The 18104-nt window shown below is 40.3% G+C and overlaps 1 protein-coding gene across 1 annotated transcript in view; it reads left to right on the top strand.

The window, feature by feature from the left end:
- mthfd1l (methylenetetrahydrofolate dehydrogenase (NADP+ dependent) 1 like) overlaps positions 1-18104 on the top strand; it is a 33970-nt gene that overhangs the window by 6183 nt on the left and 9683 nt on the right. The window contains exons 13-22 of the mRNA XM_019259006.2: positions 491-537; positions 1050-1157; positions 1302-1376; positions 2109-2211; positions 3621-3697; positions 4937-5077; positions 6288-6356; positions 9916-10027; positions 15641-15780; positions 16537-16578. Of these exons, the coding sequence (XP_019114551.2) occupies positions 491-537; positions 1050-1157; positions 1302-1376; positions 2109-2211; positions 3621-3697; positions 4937-5077; positions 6288-6356; positions 9916-10027; positions 15641-15780; positions 16537-16578 (914 nt within the window). The remainder of the gene's footprint in view (positions 1-490; positions 538-1049; positions 1158-1301; positions 1377-2108; positions 2212-3620; positions 3698-4936; positions 5078-6287; positions 6357-9915; positions 10028-15640; positions 15781-16536; positions 16579-18104) is intronic.

Genomic DNA, 18104 nt, shown 5'->3' with positions numbered 1-18104 from the left:
ATGCTTTCACCTGTCTGTGCTCTCGACCCTTTTTCTTAACCAGATGGTAATGCAATGATCTCTTATTTTGAAGAGACTCGTTCCAAAACTCCCAAACTTTATTTTGTAAGAAAACTAATACAATGAATAACATTGAGACAATGAGTTACATTCTTTAAGGAGGTGTGTTTTCATATTAGAAAACATGTCAAACTGTTTTCAAATGATGAATGTTATTTTGGAATGAAACTTTTAATTTTGTTTTTCTTCCGATGAATACATTGACTGGGATGTGGACACAGAGACGGGCGCCCAAACCAGCAGTTTGGAATGTATCAAGTAACTGTGTGATAAGCTATCTTTGTCAGCGTGAGGCTAGCGTTTCATACCCTGCTACATTTTGTGCAGGGGTGGAGTAGTTCACTCAGAGTCCACCACTCAGCATTCCTCCTTTGTGTGTCCCTGGCCTGTTTGTCTGCCTCTGACTGTGCTACCTCTTCTTTGTGCCTAGGGGGAGCTGCAGGAGGGGGATATGCCCAGGTCATCCCTATGGAGGAGGTAAGACACACAGACATTCTCAGTGCTCCCTAGCAGGATTAGAGCAGGCTTCAAAGACCTAAGAAATACAGGGAATCACACTAGTTTGCACAGAAAGACACAAACGCACACTCATGCAACCCCTGGAGCTGTAGCATAATATTGTGTGTGACTGAAGGCCCTGTCTGTAAAGGCAGGGGAGGGTGAGAGGGAAGCTCGAGACACATAGTTTATAAGACACCCTTTCTCATATTAAAACACCATCTTTTTTTTCAGCATTTTTCATCTACCACTCCTTTGGTTTCCTTTTAAATCAAACAGTGCATGCCAAACAGAGAGAATCTATGTCATAATATTTTTAAAGACCTAGGGGACATGAGAAGATTGCTTTGTTAGAGGTTTTATCTCAACTGGGACCATCCAAATCCACAATGTGTACAGTAATAGTGCTTTGGTTTTGTGTGTCTAATCCCTTCACATCTCTTTCTCTTTTCTCTGAATGTTCTTCCTCTTTTGTCTGTCCTGACCTCCAGTTCAACCTCCATCTGACTGGTGACATTCATGCCATCACAGCAGCCAATAACCTGGTGGCGGCAGCTATCGACGCCAGGATGCTCCACGAGGCAACGCAATCAGACAAGGTGACCGCGTGATGATGTCCCTCAGTAATAACTGTGAAAGTGTTGTTTTGACCTTGATTCTAATATAATGACACATTATTTGGTGATTTGCTGTTCGTATTCTCCAGGATTTTAAGAAAGAAATAATGTTTTCATACCCCACAGGCCCTGTTCAATAGACTGGTCCCTTCAGTGAATGGAGTCAGAAAATTTTCACCCATCCAAATCTCCAGGCTACGAGTAAGTCTGAACATTGCAGTGTCAGAATCACCAGTGTCTTCAAGAGTTATCAGCCAAAAGTTGTGCTGCTAAAAAACAAACAAACAATGCTTTTGTCCACTAGGGGACCTCAGTGAGCCTCTTATCAAACCATGTGTTCTCCAAATGTTTGTTTGCTCCTCATGAAGCTCCTATCTGTTTTATATGTCTACACGTAATGCTGATTTATGTTGTGCTGATAAAGAATTCCTTAGTCTTAACAGATAGATATGGCAGATACTGTAAATATAGGATGGAGATATTCGAACATAAGTCTGTCCCATTGCATGAAAACCTCTGAGAGGAGAAGTTAAAAGGACCATAAAATATTTATTGGTCTTAATGGATAGAGTGAGAGATGAAGAATTGTGTGTGTGTGTGTTTTTTTTAAACAGACCACTTCTCAGTGAACCTTTTGAACCTGACAGTGAGTTGATCACCTTGGAGTCATTTAGTCTGGATTTGTTTTTAAATTGATACCGTGTCTAACTGGTATGCAATAAAAGTACTACTACCTTTTTTTTTAATTTAAAATAAAACGGGAAGATCATCATATTATCATAACATATGTCTAATAAATTGCTGTATCGAGCAGTAGTGCCATAGCTGAGGCCAAAATGTGGACACGTGTGGGACCAAAGCCAAAAGTTGCATCACTTTTCCAGAAAACACTCACAAATAATCCTCTAATCTTCTTTCTCTCTTCCATTACAGCGTCTAGGGATCAATAAAATAGACCCAGCATCTCTTACACCCCAGGAGGTCAGCACCTTTGTCCGTCTTGACCTTGACCCTTCCAAGATCACCTGGCAGAGAGGTATTTATAGCTGTATAGCTTATTACTTATTACTTCTGTTTGGAATCTTCAATTGTTTTTCCGCAATAGCCCAAACTAACGTAGGACAACTGTGATATTTAATTGAATGTGGCACAATGGCAATGTATCAAATGTTGAAACTGAGAAATGTTTTTGGAGAATTATATACCCATTTTGGATTTAATGCCAGCGACATGTTTCAAAAAAGACTGGAAAAGTTGTGAAATGCTAAAAGAAAACACCCGGTGGAACATCTCACACTGATAACTTACAACAGGTTAGTAACATATTGGGCATAAAAAAGAGCAGAGAGGCTCATTTTGGCACAAACATTTCTCAACAGCATGACAGACAACCCGTCTGTCATGACAATGTTATGATACATTATGTTCTATGATTGCTTTCATATTTCATACTGACACATTTCCTTTGAACGTGGAATGGTGGTAGACATTGCTAGACAACCTCAGTGTGAATTTTTTGCAAGCATGGAGACATCATGACTATCACGCACATCTAAATTATATGAAAGATGTTTTAACAAACAACCCAAGGCCTATAAACTCTTTTGTTGCGAAATAACTAAACAACGTCTGATGCAATCTTGCCTTAGACCAGATTTTCTGAGTCTTCACTGCATTATGTTGGTGTTGTCGTCACTGAAAACTGGCAAAAAGAACTCTCTGGTTCTTGTGTTCATATTGAATTAATACATCTAGTGTAAACCCATTGCAGTCATAAGTCACAGACTTAGGAGTGGGAATAGCTACCTCAGTGGTAGCTGTGTTGATTTAAAGCCGTCACTTAGAACAACCAGCCTGGTGCTGCTATGACTGATGTGGTATTTACTCCAGAGCTCGAGAGGGCATTCTTAAAACATGAACCCTGGAGATTAAAAACACATTTACCACCTAAGGTTACAGGGGTGTGACTGTGTGTCTGTGTTCATGACACAAACCATGTTACAACATCAAACCAACACAAAGATAATGTTTGACTATGTGGTTTCCTCTCAGATCATAATAACGTTATAACCACAGAGTAACCAGTTTCTAGCCACACTATCAGAGAATAGTCTTAAGTGCTGAGTGAAGAAAGTAGCATAAACACTTTAAGTATGTCAACACCTTCTCATAGTAGGAGGTAAGAATCTCTACGTTTTTTTAGTTTTATGTGTGTGTTTCTATGCAAAGCCTGAGGATGTGCATTTGTATCTATTTAACAACGTGTGGAAATCGATTTTTTACAGTCCAACAAGCTCAACATGTAAGACATAAATCTTTCTTGCTTTATATAAAAGTTGTGTCTTGTCTGCTGTTGATGTTATGCTGATTTTCATGCCGTATGTGGTAGATTTTATGAGAAGTCTTGCATGGAAATTAACTTGTTTCTTTGTCTTCATTTTTCAGTTCTTGACACAAACGATCGTTTCTTGAGGAAGATCACAGTTGGACAGGCGAGCACTGAAAAAGGACAGATCAGAGAGGTATGCAGCATTCATGTCCTCCCAATCTCGATTCTTCTGAATTTATGACTTTCTTTGGAAATTTATTTCACCTTCCAGCTGGGTTAGTGCATTTTTACGATAAGCAGAATATGAATTGCATGCACAGTATGAGAAACAGTGACGTCACTGCGGGGCTTTACTAATGGGTGTCAATGATGTGGGTCTAATACTATTATGTATTATCATCATTTTAAGGTGGCATGCATTTTTTAGGTCTTCATACAGTAAAACCAGAGTATATTAAAAACTTTCCCATGCACCCACACAGACACACTCTCCTCCACTCCCTCCTCTTTTCTTGATGATGAAGCCCAGATGTATTTCACCCATATCTCTGTGGTAATGACAGCTAAATGAAATCCTGTAAATAAACACTTCACCTCAATGGGAAGCAAGCAGGACTTAAGTGAAAGCAAATGTTTAAAGAAGGAGGAAAAATTACCCACCCGTACGCACACACACACACACACACCTGGAACAGCCTGAGAGGCTAGTTCAGCATATGCTTACATTTACAGCCATCAGTTCATCCATTCTGTTTCCCTTTCCCTTCCTCTGTCCTCCACCTTCCTCCACGGCTGGATACACTATAGCCCCTGAGGGTATTATCACTGGTAGTGGGAATAGGAATCTTGTGCTCCTTGGTATAAATGTGGAATAAATTGTTTCTTTTCTTTCTTTGGCGACACCCAATTGAGACTACTTTGGATTTCCGTACTCTTCCCTGTGGATTGCCTAATTCTCTTGTTTTCTCTTGTTTTTTTTCTCTTAGTTTGACATAAATCACTGTAGAAAGCCACATTAGGCAATCCATCCAAAACAAGACAATGTTCATAAGACTTGTATTCTCTTGCCCATGTGATAAAAGCTTGTGGCTACCGTGTTTAGATAATGGCTTGTTTGCCATTGTGGAAAATTGACAGCTTTCTTTCCACACTGCGGTCTCAAAAATCAGTCAGGGGTGAAACATTTTTATTTTCTCTCAAAACTTTCATTCTTTACTAAGCAGTCAAATTTATTTTGGTGTGACAGTGTAAACATACATGAGTTCACACAGTTAACAACCTTGAAAACATTTCAGTTTGTGCTTGTCTTTTTCATGGTTTGTAAACGGATCTGAATGTTCAGATCCACCAGCTGCAGGCCACGGAACAAATACTTTTATGTGTTCCCTTTGTGGTTTACATTGTGTATGATTTCACCTTTCTCACACTTCAGACTGGGTTCGACATCGCAGTGGCCAGCGAGATTATGGCCATCCTGGCTCTGGCAGACAGCCTGGAGGACATGAAAAACCGACTGGCACGCATGGTGGTGGGGACCAGCCGCTCTGGACAGCCTGTCACCGCAGAGGACCTGGTGTGTGTTACTGTGTGGTCTCTTCATTCAGAGTGTGGGAAATTTAAACCTGACAGTTTCATTCTTGGACTGAGTTGAGTTTGAGTTTTCTTCTTCATAGGTCAGACAAAGGAAGATATTTTCTCTGTCATTACCCTGTGGAAACTTTAGACGTGTTATTTATGGAGCTGTACATTTTGTTTTCCAAGCCATGAAGAAAAGAGTATTTTGAGATTGAGATTCTGAGACAGGCTGAAACATGTTATTAAATATAATATATTAATGAAATTGCTGAGTGAGCTTAACACACTGCACCTTGGGGGAAAAAACAACAAACAGACAAAACACAGACAAGTGAAGAAAATATCTCCACCACTTTGACAAGAGATACATAAATATGTAATATAATAATAGATATAAAGAAACATGCTGCAAATACAGAGATGCTGCAGGTCACGTTATGTATGACTTGCAGAATTTCTCTGTTACCTTGTGTTTTCAAATGATGAAAGTGTTTAATTTTGTGTTGAAGATGTATTTATTATTCTGCCTTTGTGTGTGTTTTGTGAATTATCATGCTCTTTAAAAACGAGTGATTTGCAGAGCAACAAAGGCAGAGGCAGTGATCTGATATCATTTTATGGAGATTTATTGTGTGCAAAACATGGCGAACATGACCCCTCATTGTTGTCATTTAAACTCTACTGTCCTTTTCTGCAATCCTCTGTCAAACTAGCGTAAGAAATTTTCCAAATTCCCACTTCCACCACTTCCCCTCCTCCAAAACAACATGTCTAATATAGGTGTAACCCACGATCACGATGTTAAGCAGAGTTTTCGCACCTCTTACCAGATCCCTCTGTGGGGTCAGCTGGCTCTGGTTTCCCACAGAAGGCTACGGCCTGTGTTGTTTCAGAGTCGTGGAGGAGGATCCCCTCTACGGTTACATTAGTCTTTCTGACTAGTCTGGATGCAAAAACATAACCACACCTTAAACTTAAGCCAACCCCAGTGAGAATAGGGTCCAGATTGCTGACGAGGCATGTTTTGAGAAGCAATCTTTACTTGCAGCGTTAGGATGGAGACGTGATATTTATCATCTGTAACCAATAAGTGTTTAAACCATCCTTTACATAAATATCAGTTGCTTGTATAAGTAAAGTTAAATCCTAATACAACTCAACTATTTTATTCTTTATTCCAACAACTAATCTTTCTTCCTCTGTGTCAGGGTGTGAGTGGAGCACTGGCAGTGTTGATGAAAGATGCCATCAAGCCCACATTGATGCAGACCCTCGAGGTGAGACACACACACATAACCCCACTTAAATAGTCATTACCCTGCTCAGTTCAGCCTCTTCTGGTGAATATCTTGTAGAATAAATAGGCTGGCCGTCCATGGGGACATTAAAGGTGCACTAGACCTACCTCTGCTAGTGAGAGGGGGGAAAAAAAGACTCCTCCACTGAGAGCTTTTAAGAAAGGATGATAAATTGACCTTTTCCTCCCATGGCTCTTTATCTTAATCACAGTTCAGCAGTGTGTAGAGGGAAGGTGGAGCCTTTCAGACAGGAGGCCAGCACATACACACACTCCTACTGTCCTAAGGAAACATTTTGACGACTGGTGTGTGCGACTTGTACCGTAACTAACATCTGGCTTTGATTTTGCTTTGTGACACGGACACATAAACAATTCCTTAATGTGCACAAACAATCGCACATAATTTATCGATACCATCAGTGACCCAGAACTATCCCTGTGCTAGAGGAAAAAGGCCAAACCTTGAAGTGATGAATGGAGATGGACACGTAAAGGAGTTTGGATGTTTAATGGACCGAATGAACATATAGTATTGATCTTTGGCCTTTCTGGTACAGCCAAAGCGCATTTAAAAGAAGCACCAAATTTATAGAGGGCCGGCCCATTAACTAACTTATCCACTAAAGGATGATGATGATGTGGACTTTTAATCATCCTCATACTCTGGGACTGGTATCACTCACTTCCTGTGCTCATATACTGTTTTATGTACATTTATTACATGTGTTCATCTGTATACAGGAACATAGTGGTAGTTCACACCATTTAGATAATGCTAAAATGATAAGTATTTTGATAATTTAACAACCTTCTTATGTCTTTTCTAACTTTTTATGACATTTAAGCTGCATATCTTTGCGTTTTAGACTAAACCAGACATTTAAAATCCAAATAATCCACACACTAACCAATAAATAAAATGATGTCAGTGGTATCCCTATAGTTTATATCATGTTTTGCTTGTTTGGTCATTCTACAGTACTGGTCTGGTCATCACAGTCCCCTGGGCACTGCGCTGCAGTGTGGTTTTTGAGAGTTTTTCTGCCCAAGCTAAGAGTATTGTTTCAAGTCAAAAGAGTTTACAGTTAGCACAGTGTTAGCAGTCACGCATCTGCTAACATCTTTGTGTTTTTTGTTGTAGGGCTATTTTTTGTTTTGTTCTTTGTTGGGTTCGAACAGAAACCTTGATTACATGGCTCTTGGGTGGGGAAAATAAACACAGACTGGCTGTTTTCAAGGGTGTAGAGGGGGTGGAGTATTTCATGCAGCAGAGATTTGGTTACTTTCTGTTTTTTTGGAGGAAGCATTGCGGTCCTGTTGTGTGAAAGCGTTTCCTGCGTGGGTTTCCTGTAATTCTGGTCAGGGGACTGGTATTGGGACTGACCAGGGCTCAGAGCTCCATGAGAATTTTCCATCGAGCTTGACCGCCCATGCCCCTTTTTGCCCTCTTCACATGGGATTGTGTGTTTTCAACACAAGCATGAGAATAGAGTTGGCATATAGAAGCTAGTGTGTGTGTGTGTGTGAGCGTTAGAGAATGCATTTCTGTGTTGTTTCAGATGGGGCAGGGTTTGGAGGAGACACAGCACAAGAGGAAAAGGGATCGTTTTTAAACCCACTCACTGTGTACGTGTCTGTTTAGGCAGACCTCAGTCATTCTATGCATTTCTCAAACATCCTGTCTACGTGGTATTACACTGAACCAACTGCATGCAGACAATAGCATAGACAGTCCAGACAGACCTGAGACTAAGGGCTCCCAAGCTTGAATCTGGTCTGTAAATGTAGAGTGTGAACATTTTTATTAGAGTAGCACTGGTCTGCAGCTGGAGTAGACGGCAGTAGAAGAGATGCGCAAGAAGAGGAAACGGTGACATGATCTCCATTTTCCTGTTTTCGTTCATTTCTCCAGTCTTGTGTCCACCAGTTGAAGAGGTGACACTGGACTCAACTTTTCATTCATTTCCACTTTCGTCACCTCGTTGTGGCCTTTTTTTTTTTTTTTTATTGACCTGAATCACTTCCCCTCCTGTACGGATGTGAAAAGAGTAAAGTGTGAACTGGGTCAAGTCAAAGTTCAGGAGTTCCAAACACACATGGAAATTCACATATTGTATGACGTGCGTTGACTTTCCACTTACACAATAAATGTTTTTTAAAATTATTTTTACCTGCATCTCCCTCGAATGTTTTCCCTCTTACGATGTAATCTGTAATCTGTTCTACTAGTTTACATAGACAAACAGAGAAATGTCAGCATTTGTCAGAGCCTTGTTGAATGGCTGATTTACTCCTCCGTAGGGAGGCTGTTTATGCAGGCAGAGGGAGAAGTATGCAAACAAAAGCTTAGAAAATCATGCAAGGCCTTCCCATCCTTCCTTTTTCCTCCCTCTCAAGGAATTCGCATGTGGTGTAACAATGGGTCCGTTCGTTTTCTTCTTGACCAGTTTGCTCAGTAATTTTCTTTTTCAAAGCCTGTCATGAGTGCAGCGGAAGGGTTGAGATCTTGAGAAGTAGACCTTGACAACCATGCCCTGCACATGGCAAAGTATCTGAATAATTCAGGACAAATGTTGCAGCTCTGTTACATCTACTTCTTGGAAGCTACATCAGCTGAGTTTTAGCCAATAATGGAGAGCAGCAAATACTGAGGTTCTGTGTCTAGGTAGACATCAGTCAAGTTAAATTTACTAAAAACCTCCCCCAGTACTCCTGAATATAGATACGGGTCCACACACAGCGCCTTCTACAGTCTACTTTCAACTTTTGAGCACATTTGAGTGAAATCTATCTGATTCTATTATAGAAAGCCAGGAAATTGTCATATTTCTCTGCATGTTGTTTAATTTATCATTGTTCTATAATATAGAATAATGACTTAAATACATGTTATGTAAGATAATATCTTATCTTAAATACATATTATGTAAAGGTATATCTTCTCAACTCACGTTGATAGCAAGGTCGAGGTCAGCGTATTTCTGACTGCAAACTAATCTCCTACATCGCTGGAGGAGTAAACATTCAAACCGTGAAGCAAAACTTTTAAAAATGAGACCTTTCACATTTATTTGATCTGTGCATGCTAAGTATTTATGCCTATCTCATATATTTTATTTTGCAGTGGTTATGTTCATTGTTGTAAACTTGGCCATCAACTGAAAGTAACCGTACTCGTAGCCTAAGTGTCTACCAGACACAGAAACTTGTGCTTGAACTCTTAATGTTTGTGTGTGTGTGTGTGTCCGGTCTTTAGGGAATCATCCAAATCAGCAGGGGAAGGAAGCCTGGCCCAGAGTCAGACTGGCATGCCACTCGAGTACCTCTTAACTTGTGTCTACTGTTTAGACAAACACAGCGCCAGCCAAAGTGCATCCACACTTTGATATTTGTCGTGGGTGTTTCTGAAAGATGTTGAATATAGTATGAAAGAGCCGGTTAGACCTTATTGAAACTTGGTCGGGTGGGTTGCTGTGGGCTTACACTGTTTTCTCAACTCGTCCTGCATGTTTGTGTGCCCCCCCTAATTGTTGCAGGGTACGCCAGTGTTTGTCCATGCTGGGCCCTTTGCCAACATCGCCCATGGCAACTCCTCGGTGCTGGCAGACAAGTTGGCTTTGAAGTTGGTCGGACGGGACGGCTTTGTGGGTAAGAGTACACAGTCTGCATGTACAGAACATATGCACAACCACAAAACCTTGGGGATGACAGAAAATATGTTAACTGTAGAGTCTAGGAGCCCCAGATGTGGAGGTATTTAAGGTGCAACTCTATTTAGCAGAGCAGACCAGATTAAACTGTAATTTTACAATTTACTCCAGTCATGAACTTCAACTTACTCTCATACTGTTGCAACCTTTAGCCTACATTCATGTCATTCCTGCTCCTGGCTCCGTTCTACCTGCCTCTGGCTGAATGTCGTGCTGCTCTGGTGTGTTGCTGCTGCGTAACTTTCTAGGAAACTGGTGGAAAGATTGCGTAAAAAAAAACAGAGGAGAGAGGAAGGAAGCTGATTGATAATCTTAAGAGCCCCTGGAATGCTTTAGAGTAAACCATACTAATCCCTTCAACGTCAAAGCATACTTGAATATTTCCATTTTTATCTGTCTATCTATCCCGCTGCTCTCTCTCTCTCTGCGTTCATTTACTTTCACTGCAGAAATATGTTTGGAATGTATCAACCTGTGCGTGTGTTGTTGAGTTTGTGGTCTTTGTGCATTTTATGTACAATACTCGCAAATCTCATCTAGGCTTATATTTTTGTGCATGTGCGACAGGATTTCTGTGTGAGGTGAATGAAAAGTAAACAGGTAAAATGAGCAGGGTGACTCTTTGTGTGCACACAACACAGGCTGTCACCTGTGAGCTGGGTGAATGTGTACGCAGCATGAGCAGAGAGTTGGGTTTCACAACATTGGAGCAGACAGCCTTGTATGTGTTTTTATCCCTCCACCTCTCCACCCCGCTTGTTTTCCATCTGTCCGTCTCGTTCCCTCCCTTCCCTGTCTTTCTGTTTGTTACCTGACTCTCAGGTATGCAAGGAACTCGACCTCCCTCCTTTTCCTCCCCTCGGCAGCTGTGATGCACGTACGCCCCCCAAACTCGCTCCCTCCCAATCCCCCCTCTCGCTCCCTCTCAAGCTGTTTTTCTCTGATGCTACAAACAGACTTCTGTTAACTGCCACCACTGAAAAGAAAACTTGACAGCAAGTTTAAAAAAAAAAAAAATCTGCACATACAGTCCTGAACAATGAGGCAGTTCTTGGTTTAATCTCATTTGGTCATCAAGTTAAAGGACTATTCAGGTTTATTTCATTTTGGTCATCTATTTTACTGGTTATGAAAACACTGTACAGACCAAAGTAATTGCCATGATCCCAAAACATGATGACATCCCAACAAAGTCTGAGAGGATAATAAGTGAGCTGTGAAACATTGGATATGTAGGTATAGGTTATAAGGGAGCCAACAAATTAGCCGGATTATCTAAACCACTTTATTTGGAGTTAAACCAATGATCCAAACTGCTGGACCCAAAGATGCCATCTATATACAATCCAATAATAATGGTCACATGAAGCATCAACAGCAACAAGGTCTTCTAGCTTCCAGGTTTAGTTCTTGATTATGTGGCCGACTCATTAAGGAGGAACAATGATAGTCTGTAGACTGTAGTGAACTTTAGTGTGTTTCGACTGCACAAGTGCTTTAAAAAAAATCAGTAAATGCAAATTTAAAACCTGTATGTCAACTCAAATTTATCCATATAGCCCAGTGTCACAAATCACAGATTTATGGAAGAATCCCCCAAAGTCCCCCAAAAATTAAAGACACTTCTTTATTCTCTCTCCAGGACAGACATGCATGCAGTAGAAATATGGATTTTCATTTTTTTAGGGGGGTTGTTTATGCATCCCCAGATCTCAGCATGGGTGTCATTATAGGAATGTATAGGACAATAAAAAATAATGACTAGAACAACAAAAATCACACCCAAACTGTAATAAAATGGAATTATGGTTTCAGTCTTTGAACCATGATATAACCACACCAATGTCTTTAAAGTAATATACAGTTCACTTTAATCATCGTTAAGAGCTCTTCTCATGTGGCAAAGGGAAGTACATGAACTCTATGTGAACTCAGCGAGGGTTGTGGGAGTGTGTATGAACATACTCATGGTCATGCTTCATCATGAAGCTGCATTATTGTGGCTTTTTCCAAGAGACTTTGGAATCTGGACGTAAAATGGAGAAATGGGGCTGTTGAAGGGGAATGAATCCCATATGCCAGATGTGACGGATTCCTGTATCATTAACAGTCTGGAGTATTGAATTCAGATAACCCCCCAGATACTGACTTACTGTAAGATTTCCCAACCAGCAAAGCCTCCCTCAAACTAAAACAACAAATCATTTGGACTTTTAGAGAAGTGAGCTCCAAGAAATGATGACACATTCAGCATGTAAAACATCTCCAGGCATATGCTGATCCACCAACAACTCGTCACTGGTTCATAAACACACTGAACTGAGTTTTAAAAGATACTGTTGTCACTCTGATTTATTTGGTTTTATACAATGTAGTCAAATTGCTTTTACAGTCTCCATTCCAGATTTCTGTTTACATTGTGCATTTTTGCTCACATTAATGCAGCCCTCACAGAGTATCTTCGAATGAATTTAAAAGTGGTAATGATTGGTGTTTATTAATTATCTCTTGACCAACTAAGACCTAATTAATCTATAAGTGTTACTAAGTTAATTCAAGCTAAGCTGCGTTAAAATACAGGAGAAAATTTGCCTTTTTAAATGGAAACATTTGCAGCTTTTCGCATGTTTATATCTTTTGTAAACTGACTATATTTAGTTTTGGACTGTTTGTTGGACATTTGCTGACATTTAAAAGACAACCGATTCATTGAAATGATAATAAACCAATGAATCAATAATGCAAATAATCATCAGCTGCAGCTTTACTAAATAGACTGTGCTTATTATGAAAAGCTCTAGCAGGAAGTAGATGGACATGTTGATGTAGCCTACTTTCCAGCCTTTTTTATTAGTGTTTTTATTGGCAGGGCCACGAATACCAATGCTTTTGACTGGTAGTAACACCATCCAGCTCTCTCCTCACTCAACACCGACCTCTTCTTCCCCTCTTGCTTTCTGGACAGTTGAAGGTTGTCACACAGAACAGGAAGCGTGCAAGTGTTTCCTCTGGGATCACTCTCGTGCTTGGTAATGTCATAGTGGAAGGCTTGGGCATGCAAGGCATACTTGCTGTCATTATATATCCCTGTCTTTGTTTTCATTACCCCATCCGCCCCCTAAAACTTTGCTGCTTTACATCAACATTGTCATGTATATTCCCAGAGACTGTTAAGTCCTTGTGATAAAATTATGCTTTTGACTATCCTCCTCTTGTTCTTGACCCTTGCGATCTTCGTGTCTCTCTAATTTAATTTAATTTAGCTCCTTGCCTCCTTTTCCACTTCCTTTCTCTCTCTCTGCCTCTCGTCTCTGCCTTCTTTGAGTGCAGTCTTTTCACTCTTGTATCAGTGAAACCACACAAAGTAGAGTGACGCATTTCTTCATGGAATCGCTTGTTTTCTCACTAAATCCTCAGAGAGATGTTCTTTATCAAGTCTCAGCCACAAGCACTGAAAGCTAGAATGAATTACTCCTTTCTTACCAAAAGCCTTGTTTGTATAATCTTCTCTTATAACCAAACAATGAATGTTTTCAATACTTGTTCCTTAATTTATTTTTCAAAAGATTCTAGTCTTAGTTCATTATTTTTCATGTCTATATAACATAATATTTTCTATTCCAATGGAACTGATACAAATCATTCCTGAATCTGTGACAGCTTAACTGCACTCCATAAAGCGTGCATTTACTGTATAGAAAGAAATAGTGCACACACTCTTACACACACACAAGCACATAAAAGACATCCACATAATTTACCACATTAATTTGATTTGTTTCCTGACATGCTTCCTAGTCATATTTCTTAATTATCCTTTTAACTGAATTAACTGATAAGCTGTTCGCCATTGTCTCCTACACACAGGTTGCCCACACATAGATTCGATAACATACAGCTTTCAGTTCAGGGTACATGTTTGGAGTGAGTTAAGTCTTGGCCTGCTCCTCACTTGCAGAGAGCAACTGATGCTCCACTGGGAAACTATGTAAAACGAATAGATCTTTATTATAAAAATAAAACCGGTTATATACATAATAAACCTCGGCTGTTGAACCAAAGATCCCTTTCACTCTTTCTCCCTAAACACTGAGTCTCTCCCTCTGTGAATCTCAGTGTCTTTTAACGACTTGTTCTAAAATGTCAATCCAGTTTCTGACTCACTGTTTTCGGAGTTGTAATCAGAGTACATCGATGGGTTTAGTTTTAGTCATTTGCTTTCAGGGCAGTTAAATCACCATTTAAACAGGATTACAGGAGGCTTTAGTTTGACTCGCCTATCCACACACTTAAACACTCTGATTTGGTCCATACCAAAGCAAAAACATGATTGCATTTAGGGGTTCATCTGTTTTTAATCTCCACATATGGTCACATGGACAGACAGTATGGGCCTCTACAAGATATGCACTTGTGGGAGAAAATCAAAACAACACTTTATTTCTATAGACCTGAAGGCTTTATTGGTACTCTGTGGTAGTCACAAAATACTCATGAAGCTTAATACTCAAACTGAACTTTATTTGTTAATAAATACTGACAGTATGTCATGTCACATACATGTTATTGGTTTATCTTTTAAATTCTTGCGTCACAGAGCTGCTTCATCTTGCATTCTCTACAAATACAGCACCATTTATACTTGAGGTACACATGAAAGCAGATTTGGAGGACCTTTTTTTGTGGTGGACATTCCTTTGCAGAATCTAAATGGCTGTGTTCCCACCGAAAATACACCAGTAGTTGTTAAAACCTCACTAAACAAGTTAGGTGTGAAATTACCTTAGTGTTCCTCTAAAATTCTTGTTTTGGCCCACCAGAAAGTGTTTTAGCATAATGGTGCCACACACATACATGCAGTCTCACACACATACACACAACAAGTAACAGGAAACCTGATCTTAACAAGATCGTCATTCCAGGTGGACTATTTGCTTTGTTTGGAGCCCATTCAAGAGGCCTGTGCGTAGGGCCATCCATATCAGAGGCCCTCTGTCTCTTTGAAAGTCCTTACAGTGAACCCATTTCTCAGCGCAGTGTTTCTGTTCAGACAGAAACACAGTCAGGCTCACCTCCTATTCCCATGGTTCTTTGAAGATGTCTGACTGAACTCATATGCATTTAAAGTTGAGGTCAACGGATAGTGGAGTTTTAAAGTCAGATATAATATAGTTTGCACAAATGGATTCATCAAGTTTATTTGAAGCACTTTTTGCACGGAGAGGCAAATAAATATAAGGAATAGAACACGTTTCAGAGCTCAGTCATGTTGAACATGACAAGTAATGAATGTAGATAGATGACTCAGTCAGGTCAGCCTACGCCACTATCATCACCCCCTCTTTTTTCTTTCCAGCGTTACTGCTACAGTCATGGTTTGGTGCAGATAATTGATTTGATTCTTTAATAAGCACAAATGAAAGATGTTGAAAGTGATGCAGGGAAAAACATTTCTTAATTACTCGTAATATACTACTAAATCTCTTTTTGAAGCAGAAATATGTAGGTGTGTTTTCTTCTTCTAAAAACTCTCCTCTCTGTTTCCTCACAGTGACAGAAGCTGGTTTTGGAGCAGACATCGGCATGGAGAAGTTCTTCAACATCAAATGCCGTGCTTCAGGGCTGAGGCCGAATGTGGTGGTGCTGGTCGCAACTGTCCGAGCCTTAAAGATGCATGGTGGTGGCCCAAATGTAAGTTAACACAACGCAGTCAACAAAACACCACAGACTCTCTCCATAATGCTGCTATCGTAATGTGTACATATTCTTTGTTGTGGTATAATTGAGTAATCAATGGCATAAAAAAAACAAACCTAATTTGCATGTGACACACAGTCTAAATCCTTCTTCACACACAGTAGCATGCCTTTTTTTTGGCCTTTTCAAGCTTTATTTTCGATAGAGACAGCAGAAAAGTGACAGGAACGTGGTGAGAGAGAGATGGGGAATGAAATGCGGGAAAGAGCCACAGGTCTGATTTGAACCCTGGGCTGCCACAGCAAGGACTGAGCCTTCGTACATGGGGTGGTTGCTCTACCAACTAAACGACACCCCTCCTCGGGGCACTTTTTATGGACTGAATTGTCCTCTTTGAGGAACTACACAATCCACCAACTGTTCCACCTGGCACACCTCCATCTTGTCGATTACCTGTAGGATGTTATCCCATAGAAGAACGGCATTTAAGGGCAAGACGGCTTTTCTAAGACGTTTGTGCATTCCTCCGTTAAAGACATTTACTTTAACAACCTACATTTCATACAATTTAAAAACAGTGATAGAATTCTTCCGAGACTTTTTTGAGATTTATGGGTTTATCTCATTCACTGAAATGAATGGAAAAAAAACCAACTTACAAATTAATATAATTATGTAAAATGAGATGGAAACTAAAAATAATACATTGCTTAATCTGATGTGTTTTTTTTTTTCCCTGTGTGTTTTCAGGTGTCAGCAGGAGCACCTCTTCCCAGAGAGTACATTGATGAGGTATGAACCATATAGATGTATAAATGTACCGCTGGTATGAAAAGATAAACATGAGGAGGACGTAACAGATGTGTAAACATTTCTGACCTGAAGAGTCCGTGGTTTGTGACATCAATTCAATTCAAAGGTAATAAAGGTCAGGATGTTTCTGGCTAAATTAAAGCTATTAAGGCTCATTGTCCAATACGAGACAATTATAAAGCCATAAGATTAACATAAGTCTCATTAACCTAACACTATTTGATGGTGCGTCTGTGTGTCTGTGTGCTGTGTTTTTGAGCACAATGGCAGCCTTGGAAAAACTGCGAGTGGCGATACAGTATCCGCTTAGTGTAGCTTTGTGGTCCTCGACATTCCCAACATGCCCTTGGGGCCTCACTTACTGCACACTTACACAGTTGTGCAACATAGTTTGCAGAATATTTCGTATCATGTATCAAAACCTGATGCTGGGTTTGTCCCTAAGTGTGGCCAAGGCCGTGTGTGTGTGTGTGTATGTGTGTGTGGTATGAACCAGAAAAGGTTCAGGCAATGAGCCATTATTTGACACATTTATAGAGATTTTTATGTGTGATGCAATAAAGGAAGTTTCAGATTGTATTCAACCTATCTGCCACAGGCCTCCAGCTGTGTTTTCATGGACACTGAGTTCCCCGCCCTATGTGAATAAATACTTCGCCCTCTAACATGGTTAAGAGCATCTGCTTGATTAGCAGCACAAATAGAACCTGTGTATGTGGTTTCCGGATATTTGGGCCTTAGCAATGTGGAGGTGGGATTCTTTTGGTGTGTGTTTATGTGCATGCTCACGTGTATATCTGGCTAGAATCACCGGTCTTTAAGGCAGGTTCAGCTGAGTAAATAATGAAGCAGTGTAAATTAATTTTAAAGCTTGTAACGAGAACCAGAAGTACTGTGGAAAACAGAGCCAGGGAAATGAATTTATGGGACCTGTATGGCCTTACTGCTTTGAGCCTGGGGCTGCGCACACGCACGCACACACACACACACACACACACACACACAGTGCAAGATTAGATTACTGTGGTAAAGTGGAGTAGCGTCACAATATGCTGTTAATGTGCTCGGGAGTGAGTGGACTTCCGCACATAGTAGTATACAACGTGAGAATGATAAATGCACACAGAAGGATGCTTCTGTTATTTTATCAGGGTTTTTCTATAGTAGGAGAGGTAACCACACTAAGTCAGCTGTATTTCCCTCTGAAAGCAGGTGTGACTGATCCACTCCTGATCTGAAAGTATAAACCCCAAACCACAGAGAGCTACAAAAGTACTTTATACCTTAACACAGACAGAGCTTTCACTCCAGCACAGACACACATGATTTCAGCTAAAAGGAAGAGACAGGCAGGGGCTGGCTGTGGTCGACCCTGCTACACAGCAGCTACCACAGCAGCGCAGCTATCCCCTGCTGTGATGGCTGGGCAGCAAAAGTGGTTTGACCCAGTCCAGTGGAAAAACTCTAAGAATCTACTGAAGTCCAATGAGTTTCCAAATGATAAC

The sequence above is a fragment of the Larimichthys crocea genome, chromosome XI, assembly GCF_000972845.2.
Source record: "Larimichthys crocea isolate SSNF chromosome XI, L_crocea_2.0, whole genome shotgun sequence".
In the NCBI taxonomy this organism is placed as follows: Eukaryota; Metazoa; Chordata; class Actinopteri; family Sciaenidae; genus Larimichthys; species Larimichthys crocea.
This window is presented reverse-complemented; position numbering and strand designations above follow the sequence as displayed.